At 34.9% G+C, this 18,683-nt stretch overlaps 1 protein-coding gene across 4 annotated transcripts in view; it reads right to left on the reverse strand.

The window, feature by feature from the left end:
* Positions 1-11,318: 11,318 nt before the first annotated feature.
* LOC148947850 (uncharacterized) overlaps positions 11,319-18,683 on the reverse strand; it is a 34,649-nt gene continuing 27,284 nt past the window's right edge. For all 4 annotated transcript variants that reach the window (XM_089095117.1, XM_089095118.1, XM_089095116.1 and 1 more), the window contains exons 2-3: positions 16,809-16,909; positions 11,319-15,474 (exon numbers count right to left, since the gene is read on the reverse strand). In XM_089095117.1, coding sequence (XP_088951243.1) covers positions 14,784-15,474; positions 16,809-16,897 — 780 coding nt within the window. In that variant the 5' untranslated portion in view covers positions 16,898-16,909 and the 3' untranslated portion in view covers positions 11,319-14,783. The remainder of the gene's footprint in view (positions 15,475-16,808; positions 16,910-18,683) is intronic.

The raw sequence follows: 18,683 nt of genomic DNA on the forward strand, positions 1-18,683 counted from the left end.
TATATCCGAATGAAAATATTCAAAAGCAGGTATTACTAAGTTTTGGGGTAATATAGGTATTATTTAAGTTTGGTTTCTATTTGCCTCAGTAGTCACGATTCTACATAACATTTCTTCATCAAAATCATAGTAAAAGTTATCTATTTCTTTTCTAAGAGTTTTGAATTTATCTGGTAACATATTATCATTCACAAAATAATTGATAAGTGCTAAACACATCTCATCTTTTTTTTGATAATTTTTTTATATTTTCTAAAGACAGGGGACAATAATTAACCTTATTTTCTTTTGCCGGAAACCTACTAAAAAAATCACAAGCTGCATTTTGTTTTCCTTTTAAATATTCAAATTTATAATCTAGATCTTGGATTTTCATAATCCATCTTACTAGAATTCCCGTGGGGTTTTTCAATGTGCTCAGGTACTGCAAGCTTTTATGGTCTGAACGTAGTATGAATTTTCTACAAATCAAATAGTGCCTAAATTTATCCAAGCGGTGGATTATAGACAATAATTCCAAATTTGTGGCAGAATAGTTACTTTCACCTTTTGATAAGGTTCTGCTTGAATAACATATGACCTTTTCTACTGCTTTTTGTTTAGGCGTACCCCCCAGAGGATTGGGTTTTTCTACCGGAATTATTCGGGAAAATATAATACCGATGCTCTTTGACCTGGCATCAATTGTAACTACGAATTGTCCCTTCTCGAAATCAGGTAACGACAATATGGGTTCTGAAGTGGGTGTCTTTTTAAGATGGTCTAAGGACGTTTGGGTTTCATGGGACCAAGTTACAGTTTGGGAGTTCTCTTTAAAAAATTTCGTGAGGGGTTTTGCACTATGGGTTCAACTGTACACAAACTTTTTAAAGTAGCCAGTCTGGCTTAAAATTCTCGTCAATTTTTTCATAATTCTAGAGGGTTTGAGTTTCTCAACACATTTCATTTTATCTGGGTCTGGGGATATCTCTCCTTGCGTCACTACTACTCCTAAAAATTTAATTTTCGGTTGAAATAAATTCACTTTTTCAGGCCTGCATTTTAAATTGCCTTGTCTGAATTTCTCGAATACCTTGGCTAGTGTTGCTAAGTGTTGTTCAGCGTTTTCACCTACACATATCACATCATCGACAAAATGAATAATATTCTTTAATCCTCTCAATAAATGCAATAAAGGTCTACATAGCGGGCTTGAACTTGTCTTAAGTCCAAAAGGTACTCTTAAGTACTCGTAGGAACCACATTCGGTCGTACAACACGCAGTTTTATGGACATCTTTTTCGGCTATTTTCACTTGGTGGTAGCCTTGAGTAAGATCCAAAGAAGTAAAAATTTTGTTCTTGCTTGAAATAGAGTCAAGGATTTCGTCTATTCTTGGCAAGAGAAATTTATCCATCACTACCTTCTTGTTAAGAGCTCTATAATCTACTACGAGCCTCAGGTCACCATTCTTTTTTTGGGACTAAGATCATTGGTGTTGAATACGGACTTATACTGGGGCGTATAATCTCATTCGTTTCTAATTCATGTATTTTATTTTTTAGCCATTCTTTGTGCTTATACGGTATACGATATGGTTGTTTCGCGACGGGGTTGCCAGTCGTTAAAATTGAATGTTCATAAAACGGTATCAGTCCTTTGTCATCTTCTGATGCGGAAAATACATCTTTAAAATTCCATAATAGTTCACATAATTTTTTCCAAGTTCCAAGTCAGTAATATGATCCATATTAAATTTGTTTAAAAATTGCGATTTGGTTAGGGGGTATTTGTTGATTGAGGTTTTAATGCCATTAACTAGGTTTCTTTTGGAATTTTCCCACCTATCTAAGTCATTTTCCGAGATAATTTGGATTTGAACTAAACATGTTCCCTTTTTTATTGTAATTGTGTCATTTTCGTGGTTATTAGTCACCCAAATAAAACCTTCTCCTTTGTCGTAAGATATAATTTGTTCTTCACATAAGAGATTTTCAAGAATTTCCTTTGACGGGATAGCAAACCATATTTCGGATTTGCTATCCACCGGTTCAATCATCTGTGAAATTTGGATACTTTGCATTGTCCTGGGAGGGATTTTTTTTTCCATATTGTAAATCCATAATATTTTTCATTATTTGCATTGTCTATTAAGCTTAGACTGGTGCTATCCGACAATAAACTTGGCTGCGCCTGGACTGTTTTAGTGCTCTCTACTTTTTTCCATAATTTCACTACCTCCTTGATTTCTTTTGACCTATACTGTCGCATATCTCCCATTTTTATTTTTGCAGATTCAATCCACTTATTATCTAAATTTACTTCACTTTTCCGATATCGCTCGGAATAAGAAAATGGATTTCTTGTTATACCACGTCCTCTTTGTAGCGAGACATGAGGTTCCATAGATTGTGACCTTTTACCGCCGGAAATTTTATTTATTGTTACATTTTCTTTGTAACTTCGGTTATCATTCCTTAGAGTAGAGGCTTCTTTCCCTGGCTTAGCCGGGTAGACAAGCCTTTCATTCGCTACGTCTAACAATATTTTATTTGACCTTAAAAAATTTGCGCCTATTATGGCTTCGTCCGGAAAATTGTTGCATATTATAAAATTTGTCGGGAAAATTCTATTATCCCTTTTTACGTCAAGGCGAATTGAACCTTTTGCGTCCAATTTATGCCCCGTTTCACTAGTTAAATTTGTATTATTGAAATTTTTCCGTCACTTGATATGCAGAGGAAACATACTAAATACGCCTGAGTTTCTAATATTAACTGTTGCGCCACTGTCAACGAAAGCTTTAAAGTAAACATTTGCCATGCAAAAATCATTAAATATAGGTAACTTGTTATTACTATCACTAAAGGACGGTACTACTATTGGTTTGGACCTGTGAAATATTCGAGGCCCCTTCTGGGTCCAATTTATTCTTCTGAGGGGCCTAATGCGTTTCCCTGGGAATTTATTTCATACATAGGTGCCTGCAATAGAGGTTCATACACGTGAGGTTCCATAGGCGTATCTACCTGATTCACATTTGTCTGCCTATGCCATGTATTACTGCGATAGTTTATATTTCTCGCGTTGGTGCCGGTTGTTGGCGCTGGCTGTACATGCCGTTGGCTCGAGAAATTTTCATTTTTCGTGGGCCAGTTAGCTATTTGCTTCCGGTTTGAAAAATTTGCGTTTCCCGTCGGCCGATAATTATTTTGTCTACTGGGGGGAGAGTTATAAGAGTTCTGTCGGTATACATTATGAGGTGCTGGTGGGCGGATTTGAGGGTATTGTGGGAATATTGCGTCCTGATTGTACCCTTGTGTGCCCCTGGTACTAAGATTTGTTCTCCCGAACAAATAATTGCCATAATGTCTTGTATTTCTGGCGGTGCCATCACCAAATGATGCTGCTATATCTCTATTTTTAAAGTGACACTTTCGCAATATGTCCGACACGATTACAGATATAACAGCTTATTGCATGGTTATTTTCATAATTGGTTGGTTTGACAGGCTGAAAACGTACTGTTTTCTGCCTGGTGGTGTCTTGTGTTCTAATTCTTTGCGGTACTGGGGAATTGTTCCTTGAAGAGAAATCTGGGTACACCTGATCAACCTTGTAGGTTAGGTTTGTTTTTGTTTCACCTTTGCTATTCGTTTTTTTATTGTTATGAGTTGCCACGATCATATTGATTTCGATCATTCGCCCTACCTCCTGAACTGCTAGGTCCAACGTCTGGGTGTTTTTTAGAAATTATCATATTATATAATTTTGGTGGAAGTCCTTGCAAAAATGCATTTGGTATGATTTTTTCATATAAGTCTCCTGAGCCTTTGCCGTATTTCGCTTCTACTGAGATTCGTATGTTATGTAAATATTCTTGTACGTTCTGTGTATGATCGAAGCATACTGTTCCATGTTTTAATTTGTTTGTTGAGCTTGTCTCAATAAATCTGTCTTTAAATGCCGTTAATAGTTTTTCTATTGTGTTTATTGGCAAATTATTATCTTCTCCGACGGTCTTTTCAATCTGTTTATAAAAGTTAATGCCTGCCCTCTTAGCCTTAGAAGAAGCATACTTATTAATGTTTTCAGGTCAGTTTTAGTTAATTCTACGAATTGCGCTAACTGTATATTAAATTCGTCAATGTCCGTTTTATATATTAAATTTTTGTATATTTTTTGTATATTAAATTCGTCAATGTCCGTCCTATTGCGGGAGAGACTTGGTTATTTCTACGTTTTTTGCGACTATTTTTTGCGCAAGCAATAATGCATTTAACTCCTCCGCCATCCCTGCGTTTTTTAATTAGCGGAATTATACACTTAAGTAAATCTCTTTCACTTAATCTATTTGGGGAATGCTATTATCTCCTATGAGATATATAAAACGGTTTCCCTATTATAGCTTAGCGGTTATAGGCTTAGACATATTTTTTTTTCTTTTTTTTTATAAGGCTGTATCTGTCAATATTTTAAATTTAAATTAAGAAGTTTGTAGCCTTAACTAGTTCGTATGTTTTTCCTCCGAGTTTACGACCGCGCCATATGTGGCGTTATGTTTTCGCGTCAATCTCTATCTGTGGCATTATGCTTTTGTGGCACCAGTGGCGTTAAGGACTGCACCAATTGTAATGGGGGAGAGAATAAAATGTTTGACCGCGCCACTCCCTATGGGAGAAATAAAAATAGGTTTACTAATAAATTTGATTTCCCTCGTGAGATGACCAATTGGGTCGGGGGGTCCTCAATCCAGGCGTGTAATCGTTCTTCGTAAAATTATCAGATTCCTCGAGAGCGTACCAATGGAGAACATTCGAACTAGTTATCTACTCCGGGATGCAAGATACAAGCATATAAAATAAAAAAACACAAATAGAAAATTAACAGATTTTTTAGACTTACATATTTAGTAGTACAGCATCGAACTTCAGTAATGCAAACAGATAGACTTCTTAGTAAATAAAAGCTGATCTCTAAAGACAATAATCCCTGAAAAGTACTTCTTCACTACCTTATAACATGAGTTCTGATTCTGTGCAATAATCACTATTTCACAATTGGCTCAGCTCCTCTCAGAGGGCCCGCCACTTTACTCTTATGCTGACGAAACAAGTCATTATGCTGCTAAACTACCCAATAGTTTTTTCCACGATATTGTGATTATTAAGCATACACATTCCTGAGAGTACTTCTAAAAACTACTAAACTAAGTTTTAAACAATGTCCCACTTTGTTTTTCAAAAATACTTCAGCGAGAGTCCAATTCTTTTCATTAGTTTGGTACATGCAAAAAACCAGCAGTTTTTTGCCTTTGAAATCTGTCTATAGCGTCTGGAATGTTCAAGAGCCTTTTGTTTTGTCGAACAAAAGTTTTACAAAGTACCATGGAATACTTCCGAATTAATCATCTCTTGCTTTGAGCTTTTTAAAGAGATATTCGGCTGACAAATAAATGAGAGTTTGAAACGGAATTTCAAACTTAATTAGGGGAGTTTGATTTACATCGGAAGCGTATTTAGAACGAAATAAATTTTCCATATTTTAAGTATATATTATACACGGTACAGAAGTGAATTAGGAAGATAATGAAGTAGTAGTAAAATGAAGTAGGAAGATAATGAAAGATTCTACCTATTGGTTTTTATTTGTAAAGGTGGAGTATTTCATTTCTTTCTTACTTTATTTATTTTTTTTATATTCTTATTTTGGGAGACGGAGGTAAAAGTGAATTATATATCGGGGAAAATAGAAGTTGATGAAAAATATTATGGAAAGTGTAATTTAAGGTCACGATGGAAGGGGTACCCTAAGGGGGAAGGGCAGCCTGAGATATCAGATGAACCTAAAAGGCATAAGAAAATTGAAATATAGTATACCTCTATTTTTATACTCTGGTATATTTTGGAATGCTCAATTTTTATATAATATTAATAAATTGAATTTTTGAAGAAATTAATTTTATTAAGAAAAGAGTAGGTGACATTAGATAAATTATGAGATATTTTTAAAGAAAATTTGAAGGTCACCGAGAGGAGAGGAGGTGGGATTAAAAAATTAGAAAAAAACCATCCCCCATGGGTTCTGGAGAACAGGGGCGTAATTTACTAAGGGACAAGGAGGCAAATACCCCTACAGACCCAAGTTACCCCCCAAGACTTCAGTTTGCCCCCCAGCTGAAACTTCGTTTCTAAAAAATCATATCAAAATTAAGACAATAATGCAGAATTCAAGTATCCAAAGAAACAGGTGCTTTTTTTAGTTCATCGTTGCCTTTATGGGAATGCATGACTAATTTTTCATAGTTATTTTCACTTGATTTAGGAAAATTGGCTCCAAATTCAACTCCCCCCCCTCGAAGAATTTTAAAGAAATTACGCCACTATTGGGGAATTGTGTCCACCCTATAGAAATTTTTATATGATTTTTGGACTATTGGTAGCAAAAGGGTTATCTTGCAATTTCAATGGAATGCGTTTCGGGAAAAGAGGATGGCAGGGAGAGGAGAGGGGATAGGCTAGTTGTTGTCCATCATGTTTGTCTCTTAAAAGGGAACTGGAATTATACATTACCAATCAAATGTGTCTCTTCTAAAGTTCACACGACCACCCCTTCCATTAAAACCTTATATGCTCCTGGGGTATAAGTTATATTCCTTGCCCTTAGACTCTAAGGGATTCTGTCAACCTTAAAGGCCCTGTTGTATGATCTATGGACTATTTTAGAATAAATAGCTACCTCAAAATTTCTTTCTGATGCATTTGGGGAAAATAAGACGTGGGAGGGGGGAAGCTACCACCGATCCCTTTGGCTCTTAAAAGGAGCAATAGAACATCTCATTTCCAATCCAATGAGCCCCCTCCGGAGTTTATACGACCACCTTTTCCATAAAAAACCTTTCAAGGAGGCACAGTTGTGCCTCTTTAAAGAGGCGACCCACCACAATGTTAAGCAATTTCCGGTCCTAGTGGTCGCAGAGAGACGGCGGTGATCACATTTTGTAGCCTAAGCCCAAACTAAGAAACATGCAAAATTTCACTCCCCCCCCCCTCCGACTTTATCTTCATGGGGGAAAGCGGGCCGGAAGTTTCGACCCTCCCACCACAGCCCCCCTTTAACGTTGTCCGATCGGGCTGAAATTTAGAAGATAAGCTTTCCCAGGTCCTATGAGCTTATCCTCGAAATTTCAGCTCAATCCGACCACTCCTTCCCTGTTTTCCAAAAACCAAAAATAGCCACTTAATGTTCATCAATTTTTTTTTTGTTTGCCACGCCTAGAAGCCACAGTTGGCAACGGATCCGGGTGAATGAGGACTCATTCGAAGTGTAATTTGACCTGTTAGGGCCTTTTGATATTTTCAGACCGAAAAAATTATTCCCCGAATTTACATTTACGAAAAACGTCGTTTTCCTATAAGAGCCCATGTTAATATCTGAAATTCCTAAAAGCATAGTATTTCATTATTAAATTAGATCAAAATAGTCTTCTTAACCTGACAAGACCGACTGCAAGCTTCAAAAAATTCCAGCTCTTTCCCAGTATTTTTTTTTTGTCGAAAAACGAAAATCTTACTTTGTATTTGCTTGCGTTGAAAATAGATTGCAGAGACAAAAAATAATTTAAGAAGAGTACTCTGATGGTACAGTGGTCACTATTCCTGTCTGTCATGCGGAAGACCCGGGTTCGATCCCAGTCAGAGTAAATTGTTTATATATTGATTTTAAAGTAGTATCTCTTAAATTTAAATTTTAAAAAAGAAACTCAGTTTCTTTTTTAAATCCAATCTTTTAAATCCTGCGGCTCAACAGGCGTCTCCAGAAGAATATCACAGTCGGCCTTCAGCTTACAGGTAAGTCTCCACTGCTTTAATAACATGCCGTACCGCATGCTCGAAGAAAAGTTGAAAAAAGAAAATCTTACTGTGCATTTGATTTGAGTATTCAGGAATTAAAAGCCTTAACAAAAGAATCTTCAAAAGCGGGGTGTCTTCAAAAACTTTAACTCCTGACACGATCAGCTAACAGTTAGTCAAGCAATAATAAGTAATAAACTGTACAAAACGTGCAGAAATTATTTGAAAAAAACTACGTTTTCTAAAGAGTTAAAGAGGCTGAGTCACAAGTTTGAACCTTAAAACGCACAGGGATTGGGAGGTACAGTTGGGGGGCTGCCGCCCCCAAACCCCCGCTTTTGTTAAGGTTTTTTAAGTCCTGTAGCCTCCAATCAGTTGGTCGTACCAAGTTCATCACATTATAGCTTGTTATCGGTTAGGGAAAAATCTCCTGTAAAAAATTCCAGCAAACAGGCTCAGTACTGTTTCTAATCAAAGAGATGCTATAGGATGTTCTTACGGAAAATATTCAAGCAGACTTCATTCGTGTTACAAAGCATTTCTTTGCAAGGGAAAAAGCGGGGGTTGAGGGGGGCGGTAGACCCCCAAAATAAAAATCTAAACAAAAGAGGCTGCAAAAGCAGGGGGTTTTGGGGGCGGTAGCCCCCCAACTGTACCTCCTAATCCCTGTACGTTTTAAGGTTCGAACTTGTGACTCAGCCTCTTTAACTCTTTAGAAAACATAGTTTTTTTCAAATAATTATATCCTAGGAGCATAACTTACTACCCTTGCGCTGAAGGTTGTCAATCTTCAAAAACATAATTTCCAGACCTTTCAACAACGCTGAACAAAATAATTATCTAAAATTTCCCATTAGATGTGTTTTGGGAATTGATTGGCGTGAGGGGGGGCCTTGTTGTCCTTCAAATTCTTTTGGCTATTTAAAAGGGCACTAACCATTTCAATTTACAATCAAATGAGCCTTTTTCGAAGTTTCTACGACAACAAATGACCATCTCAAAATTTCTTTCAGATACATTTCGGGAAAATATAAGGTGTGTGGGGAGGGGGGAATCCACCCAAAGATCACTTTGAATGTTAAAAAGGGGACTAGAAATTCTGATTACCCATCCAATGAGCCCCCACTAAAGTTTATACGGGAACCCTTTCTATAAAAACCTTATGTGTCACCAGGGCATAACTTACAACCCTTGCCCTGAGGGCTGTGGGGTTGTCATTCTGAAAGACACAATTTCCGGATCTTTAAACTACTCTGAACACAATGACTGTCTCAAAATGCTGATTGGATGCAATTGGGGAAATGGCGGGGATGGGATGAAGGCTAGTTGCCCTCCAATCACTTTTGACTAATAAAAAGAGGCTTTTCAATTTCCAATTGAACGAACCCTTTTCGAAGTTTCTACTATAACTCCTTCAATACGAAGTGTCCCGGGCAATAAGGAAAAAAAATACACTGTATTCACATCGTTATTTATTTAGGCAGCGCTATTGCGCTGCCTGTGATAAAATTCTACGGGATTCCCAAATATGGAGAATCTGATGGTGTACCTTTTATTAATATTTTTTTTTATTTTGTATGTGCTTCCCCCCTTTTTCTAAAATTATGCATCTTTTCTCAGGCTCGTAGTTATTCATTGGTAAATATTCATCTGAGTCCATACTGTCTCAATCATTCCGCTATACAGGGGAATATACTACTATAACTGATGACCCACACTTTTTTGGTCACAAATTAAGCAGCTGGGATTCTATGATTACTGCATTCACAACCTACACAAGACTCAGCAGCTTCTTTATTCATCATGAGCCCTGAATCTTCTGAGTCTCTAAGACTTGTAATAAGTTCTGTTCGAAACGGGTGAATTTGTTAGTCAAGATATCTATACAATAGTTGTTTTTAACGACTCAACATCCTTGGTGGCAGCTTTCCTATTCTTTAATTTATTGAAATTATCATGGGTCATGAAAAATAATGGTCCCAGAACCAATTCAGGAACTAACAAATCTTCTCAAGGCTACACGAAAAGTTTAACCCGGTTTAGAACCAGAGAGCAAGACCTTGAGGTTGTTAACAAGGAATTTTTTTAGGTTCGGGGTTCTAGTCAAGGCATCAAGTTACCTCACTTTTTAAAACTAAAAGCTAAGTTTCTGAAAATCATTTTATTTTATTAAAATATTAGATAAATTTTAAGCGGATTCACTTGAAACGATCAAAATCCTCACACTACTTGAAATACACTTTTTTTAAGTTTGGGATTCTAGTCAAGGCATTAAGTTACCTTATTTCTCCTAACTAAGAGCTAAGTTTCCCAAAATTATCTAATATTATTAAGAGTATCTGATAGATTTTAAGGAAATTCATCTGAAACAATCAAAATCATCAAGTTACTTGGAATGCACTTTTTTAAGGTTAAAAATTCTAGTCGAACTTTCAAGTTACCTTATTCCTCAAAACTAAAAGCACAATTTCTCTAAATGATCAAACATTACTAAGAATATCAGATAGTTTTGAGTAAATTAATTTGAAACGATCAAAATCAACTCTTTCCAGGGTTTAAGGCCGACGATGCTATTCGAGTTTCAGCAATTTAAGCCTTTATACTTACATTTTACCATATATCTTCTCAAACCAATTCCCTTTCTGATATACCGGAGACATCTTAACTTGTTCTAAACAATCCACACGGGAATGAAGAAAATATACCCAAACATGCAGAAGAACAATTGTAACGTGATCGAGAATCAAAAATCATAAACTACTTTTCCTTTCAATTTATAAATACGTATGTAAAGCAAAACCTGCTTAAACTATCAGCCTAATTATAAAACTCACAGAAGTCGTAAATTTCGTCTGTAGAAATTTAAGAATAGCCATTAAAGAAACAATGTATCTTATCTGAAGAAATTTTGTAGCATCTTTATGGCCGGAACGAATATTCAATTGCAATAAATAGTAATCTGTCTTGAAACCAAAAGACAAGCCATTATTTATTGCAATTGGACATAATAAAAACGACACACAGTTTCTTCAGATAAGATACATTGTTTCTCTAGTGACTATTTTTGGCTAATAAAGTATTGTTTTTATCTACTTTTTCTTGACAACTTGTCTTTTTGTTGCAAAATAGATAATTATTTATTGCAATTGAACATATGTTTCGGACAATTAAATGATACAAATTTTCTTTAAATAAACTACATTGTTGACCGCCCGTCACGCGAAATCGCGTCAAACTAATATTTATTGCATAAATTCTTGAAAGCTTGTCTTTTTGCTTCAAGACAGATTACTGTTTATTGTAATTGAATATTCGTTCCGGGCCATAAAGATGCTACAAAGTTTCTTTAGATAAGATACATTGTTTCTTTAATGGCTATTCTTAAAATTCTATAGACGATATTTATGACTTCTGTGAGTTTTATAATTAAGCTGATAGTTTAAGCATGTTTTGCTTTACATACTTATTTCTAAATTGAAAGAAAAAGTAGTTTATAATTTTTGATTCGTGATCACGTTACACAATACAGAATATAAGGATGGATTAGCGAATAATAGAGAAGCCTAAGTATACTAGTCGGAAACGTATGTTTAAGTTTGCAAATAATTCCCAAGTTACTCGATAAATTTTCAACATGGGATTGAAAACTGAGAGTCTCATCTCTGATTAAAACAAGATACTTTATTAACTTCTGACGTTCTACCCGTCTTCTATTTTATAAACTGTATCCATGGATAATAACTGACATCCTCAAAAATACGAGAAAGTGCTGTTATTGGGGATCCCTTTTAGCTGATTCACTCTCAGCCACCTTGAAACCTCATTTAGCGATTCGTATACACTCTCTAGGAGCTACCTCTCTGACTTTGCTACCACCATTAAAGAAGTATCATCAGCAAACATAGGCACTATAGCCGCATTATCCTTTTTGAGGATCTGACTAATTCTTGTTTCCAGTTTACTTACAGACAGTGGAAGATCATTCACAACACTCAAAATTAATAAGGGTCCAAGTACCGAACCCTGTGGAATTCCACACTCAATAAATTTTTCTGAGATCCCATATTACCGATTTGAGCATATTGTTTTCTATAAGACAAAAAGAACATAAAAACGTATATTTAACCAGCACCACAAAAAGGAAGACATTTTGTATACATTATAGTGCTGCATACATTACATATAAGTATGCATTAAACACCATAAACATTAAACATAAACATTAGATACTTTATAAAACATTAACTTTGTGTTCCCTATTAAAGTTTCACAAGAATTTGGAATATCTTCTTATTGAGATTCTTTAACAAAGATGTCCAACATGCACAAACCTATTTTAATATTATAAATTGGTATAAAATTATGCCACATAAGAATGTTACTGATAAAAGAATTTTTTCTGTGTGATCAACAAGACTCGGCTTCTATGACTGATTTAGGTACCGAAAATAACCATAGATCGATTCATAGATGGATAAATATTTCTCTTTTTGTGCTCCCTATTAAAGTTTCACAAGAATTTGGAATATCTTCTTATTGAGATTCTTTTAAAAAGATGTCCAACATGCACGAACCTATTTTAACATTATAAATTGGTATGAAATTATGCCAAATAAGAATGTTCCTGATAAAAGAATTTTTTCTGTGTGATCAACAAGACTTGGCTTCTATGATTTAGGTACCGAAAATAACCATAGATCGATTCATAGATGGATAAATATTTCTCTTTTTGTGCTCCCTATTAAAGTTTCACAAGAATTTGGAATATCTTCTTATTGAGATTCTTTTACCAAGATGTGTGATCAACAAGACTTGGCTTCTATGATTGATTTAGGTACCGAAAATAACCATAGATCGATTCATAGATGGATAAATATTTCTCTTTTTGTGCTCCCTATTAAAGTTTCACAAGAATTTGGAATATCTTCTTATTGAGATTCTTTTACCAAGATGTCCAAAATGCATGAACCTATTTTAACATTATAAATTGGTAGGGTCAATTGACAAACCATGTTTTGGTATAAGACACATTCCTTTAAATCTATTACATTTTCCATTGTGTACTTTTACCTATCTTAATCAGTTGGCAAGTATTCAGCATCAGTTATAAAGCTTATAGGTCATAAAGTTTGATGATAGCGTCCACAATCGAGTCAAGGTGTTTCCCAGCTAAGTCCGTATACCCATAATTCGACTTTATTAACTAGGTCACGTTAGCCAATGTATAGTCGTTGTTGGCATATGCTACTTTTCTTTTTATTTTTAAAATGGTTTTTAGCATTTGGTCAATGATCCTTTCCTATATTTTTCCCTTATACTCACATTATTATTCAAACGTATCACCCACGCACTTAAAGACAACTTAGAAAATACACTACACATATAAAGAAAACACACTGCATATATCTAAGACCTCATTGCCATATATTTCCAAATTAACTCCAAGGGTAGAAATGGTGAAGGAATTAGCAATAGAGCTAATAGACCAGAGGCATTTCAAATAAGAAATATATCAAGTATTTAAGCAAGTCCAATCCTGTTGTACCCTTTGCATTTCTACTAATACGATTTTACAATCACATTATTAACTTATGCAGTTTTTAATTTGTTTGAACTGGATAGTTTATTCTTCATTAACTAGTCTTTGAATTCCACCAATTTTTGCGCAATTCTGAAATAATCTGAAATAAAAAGTTTATTCTTTTCTTATTTTCTTTGAAGCCACAAGGCACCAAGCCCAAAGTCATCGTTTATCTCAAGCCGAGCCTTATGACATCACCACCCAAATCCACGCACCTAAGTCTAGCCCCAAAGACAAAGTTTTGATATTAAAATTATCTTGATGATGGCCCATCTAGAAAAGGATAAGAACTAAATTCAACTGAGCAAATTATTCTGTGTTAGATCCTAGCTTATCAAAAGCAATTCTTTAATAACATTACAATGTTATTGTTTAGGTAAATGTCAATGAGCAACTTTTCATTCGAACTAACTTAGGAAATTGTCATAAATGATAGGTAATTAAGGAAAAACAGCCTTCAATATAGGATAAATTAACTCCCTTTAAATTAGTCAAGTGCAAGACTGAGGAAATAAAATTATATGTAGTTTAATAGAAGGAAGTTATGATGTGAAATCTTTTTTTAAGTAAAGCTGACTAAACTGTGACAACAAATGAAAATGCCTTACAGTTTGATGGTATTGGAGGTTTAACGTACGGGGTCACTACTTTTGAGGCAAAAATGGCGCAAAGAGGTTGCTATGCCACTTACTGGAGGGGGAGAATCCCTCGTCGGCCCAAAATAATGGGATTTCCGCGGTTACTCCAACGGTTCCGTGTCTACTAGCGTGATCGAATAGTCCCAGGGCCACATTTAAAGCCAAGGGTTACCGATAAGATTTCTAGCTATCTCTTTAGACTCGACCTAGGCTGAAAAGTTAAAAGCGTATATAGTATAAAAATTCTTACTGTATTCAAGACACGCTACAAAAGAACTAACTCAAAAAAGGCACTCTTTCTTCCAGCCCGCTTCGCTAGCCACGTCTCTGCGACGGGGTACGGGGTGGTAATGAATTTTTCCAGCCAATCCGAGGACTTACTAAGTTACTGGTCAACCTCCCTAACTGCTTAATTTCTTACCTCGTGGTCTATTAACTAACTACGCAATTCAGAGGACTTAAAATAGCGTCACAAAATAAAAGGAAAATTAATAATTATTACTCGGGGAAGGAAAATAATTAAGGGGCCAAAAGAAAGGAATCTGGGAGGGACATTTATCTGAAAAACTGGGACCAAGGGTTCCAACAGATGGCTTACTGTTTCTTTTGTAATAAACAAAGAGGCCTTAGTTTTCTGTTGTCTTAGAAGATAAGTTTGTATTTTTAAACTTCTGTTGTGATGAGATTTGTTTATGTGTCAGTTCTCATCATCATTGGCAGGATGCGTGACAACTACAGATAATTTAAAGATTGTTGGATATGAGGAGTTAGCAAGTAATCAGGAGTTGGGCATGAAAACAGGGATTGAATGCCCGTATTTATTTCTAAAAGAAATTTTTGAGCCTTTTCAAACTCATTGTCGATTTCTGCTTTAATTGATTCCAACTCTTTCCGAAATATACAGTTTTTTCTTTGGATTTTGCGTTTGCATTCATTCAAAATCTTAAGATCTTTCCTTAAGTCAAATATTTTCATCTGTTTTTTGACTATTGATTCTCTGATGTACCCATACTCAATTAAGAGAGAATCGATACCCTTTTTCAATTCATATAATCTCGTCCATATATTTTGATACTCTTCGGCTTTACTTTTATAACGTTTTTCATTAGTTATAAGCTCAAGATCGTTGATACTGAGCACGTAGCGTATCTCAGCATGTAGTGCATCAAGTCTTGTCTTAGTTTCCTGGATTTCTATCTCCAATTCTTTGCGCCTTAGGTCATTGATGATAGTTTCATTGAAATTTTTCGTAAGGCTTTCTACAAGTGCTTCTTTTTTTTCTAGTGACATTTTGGTCAATATTTGCTTCTGTTCAACTTCTGAATTTTCAACTGTAAGTGCATCTAATTTTTTTAAAAGTTCATTCCATCTTTGGTAAAGTTTAGTCATATTGGAGATGTCAGTGAGCGACGAAGAACTGGATCTAAAAATAAAATTTATATATTATTAGCAATATAGGTGCTATTTGATCGCATTTAAAAAATGTACACTGTTATATGCATAAGAAAAACTTAATATAAGACGGTTGAAAACTAAAAAAAAGTTATGCCGTTCTTTAAGAATAAACTCACTTCTTCTTAAAACGATGTCTTACTGCAACACTGTAGTCAAGGATTTTAATCATATTGCTAGGAATTAGATTATATTTTGGCTCTAACCAAGTTTTGAATCAACTGTTGTTATATTCTGGTTGAATTGTCAGATAATAAGGCAAAGAATCACCCGCGAAAACCCAATTTCATAGACAGTTAAGGTAATAAGCTGAGCAGTTGTACTTAATATCATCTGACTTTAGTTGATCTAAGTTGGTCTTACACTTCCAGCATAAATATTGGAAAAGAGTAATATTTCTTTTCTTCTTAGATTTTAACCAATACAACGTTGTCTAACATAACTGTATACTACAGAAAATTTTTGAAGAAGTTTTTGAAACAAGTCACGAATGAAAAGATTCATTTTAAGGGAGTACTTCGAGCTAAATAAGAAACCATTAGTAAATAACCCTAACCCTCATAAAGCTTAATTCCTTTCGAGATACCTGAATAAGCAAATAAAAATCAACCCTATTCCACTCTAACTACTGGCAACGACACAATTAAGTATAAGAAAAAAAAAATAAAACATCACATTCATTTTAAAATTTTATATCAAGTTCAATTATAATTCCAAAAAGATAAACTAGGAGATCTAAAAGCACTAATCAGAACTGTTTAAAAACCAAATTTTGTCAAAGCTTTATAAAATAGGAGTTTTTAAAAAATTGTAGTGAAAATTTCATTATTAAATATACCAATAGACGTTAATTTTTTAAAACAGTACTGTCTTGTTCAAACAAAATAAAGTAATGGCTTTTAGGGAAGTTTTGAAATAGTTCGTCAATAAAAAGTTCAGATAATGAGAAGTACTTCAAACTAAATAAGAAACCAAAGTAAACAAGCTTGATAAGCTTTAGCTGCTTCCAAAATATCTGAATATTCAAACAACACAAACCCCTTTTGCACTCTTACTATCCGCTACGACACATTCAGGCATATGATAAATACAAATATACCACCCATACTACACTTTAAAAGAACAGTTAAATTACAATTCTGGAGAGATAAACTAGGAGATATATTAGCAAGGATTAGGTGATCGCAACCACTTGAAAACTAAATTTGATCAAACCATTGTAAAATTGGAGTTTTAGGAAGTTAGTATAATAATTCTAATATTAAGAATATCAGCAACCGTGTTTTTTTAGAAGATATTACTTACTTTGGTGAAGAGGAAGGCTCTGATATAGGACTATAAACCGGTCGCTGTGCACCATAATTGTTTTCTTGATGTTCACTTTGGTAGTTCATGCTTTGACTTCTCTGAAAATTATGAATTAGGGTCTAAGAATTCTAATATAAAAAATATAAGCGAACATATTTTTTTGAAAGTAGAAGCAGTAATAACAATTTACTATAAAAAAGAGAGACAAAAGGAATCGCTGGCACACCAAAAGTGTCACTTGCAACATTGCTTACTTTGCTTACCTTGCTTACTTTGGTTTGTCTTGTCTAAAAGTTGTGAATTAGGATGTTTACTTGGCTGTTAGGGTTTTTCCACATTTAGGTTTCTTAGCTTTTGGTGGGTATGCTTTGTCTCAAGCTTATTATTTTGGGTGTTCAGTTGGCTGCAGGGCCATATCGAGGATTTTGTTTTCGGGAGGTGTTTTACTCAAGAATTTTTTGGGAAGGGGAGGGCTTTACACAAAAAATGAAATAAAAAGCCCATAAAAAATGTGGTTATATAAATTTTTTTTTACATTTTTACGAGCGAGACAATCATTTCGAGGGGGGGGGGGGGTCAAAGCCCAATATTCCCCCTGGATACAGCCTTAGTTGACTGTTCGGCTTTCAGTTTTTTTGCATGTTAGGACTTAAGAATTAAAATACACCCTTATAGTTTATAAGTTAAGCTATTGATTTGTTAAAATGTATCAAACAGTTCTGGTAAGGAACTGTAAGTAAGGAGCGACCCGGCTCAATGGTAACCGAAACTAAAAACGGAATTTTGATACCAATAGATGCATCAAAAGAATCAGATTTTAATTTTGATTTCAAATATATAAGGTTCATCAAGTTTAACCTCACCCATCAACAGTTATACGCCTGAGAAAATTTGGCTGATTTTCGAAAAAAGAGGAAAGACCCTCTAAAAGTTATAAAAACTTAATAAAATTCACACTATCATATTCAGTGTCTCAGAGAACCATACTGTAGAGATTTCAAGTTCCTATCTACAAAAATGTGGAATTTTCCATTTTTTGCCAGAAGAAAGATCCCGGATGCGTGTTTATTTGTTTGTTTGTTTTTTTCCCAGGGGTAGTCGTATTGACCCAGTGGTCCTAGAATACCGTAGGAGGGCTCATTGGAACGGAAATTAAAAGTTCTAGTGCCCCTTTTAAGAGACCAAAAAAATGGAGGGCAACTAGGCCCCCTCTCACGCTCATTTTTTTCTGAAAGTCACCCAATTAAAATTTTGAGACAGCCATTTTGCTCAGCATTGTTGAAAATTTTAATAAATATGTCTTTTAGGATGACTTAATCCCCCATAGTTCCCAGGGGAATGGCTGCAAGTTATGAACTTTGCCCATTGCTTAGATATTGTTGGTTATTGGGAAGTATACAGACATTTTCAGGAAGGATTTTTTCTGGTGGGGGGGGGGGCTGGAGGAGGGAGTTACTCGGGAGAATTTTTCCGTGGAGGATGTTTATTTGGGGTAAGGGACATTTCTATGAAGGGGGCGCCGGATTTCCCAGCATTATTTAAAAAACGATCAGAAATTAAATTTTTAAAAAACTAAATTTTTCAACTGAAAGTAAGAAGCAACATTAGAACTTCAAACGAACAGAAATTATTACGTATATGAGGGGGTTCTCCCCCAAGTCAATACCTCGCTCTTTACGCTACAGTTTTTTTTAGTGCTTTCAAAAGAGCTATCTATTCTAATTAAACGGCCTTTGTGATTCAGGGGTTTGTGAATTAAAAAAATTTGTAACTTTTAACGTAAAGAGCGTGGTATTGAAAAAGGGGAGAACCCCATCATATACGTAATAACATATACGTAATAAAAAAAACAATAAAAAAAAAGTGATACGG

Source organism: Artemia sp. Qi Xiang Cuo, chromosome 10 (assembly GCF_049724085.1).
Source record: "Artemia sp. Qi Xiang Cuo chromosome 10, ASM4972408v1, whole genome shotgun sequence".
Lineage (NCBI taxonomy): Eukaryota > Metazoa > Arthropoda > Branchiopoda > Anostraca > Artemiidae > Artemia > Artemia sp. Qi Xiang Cuo.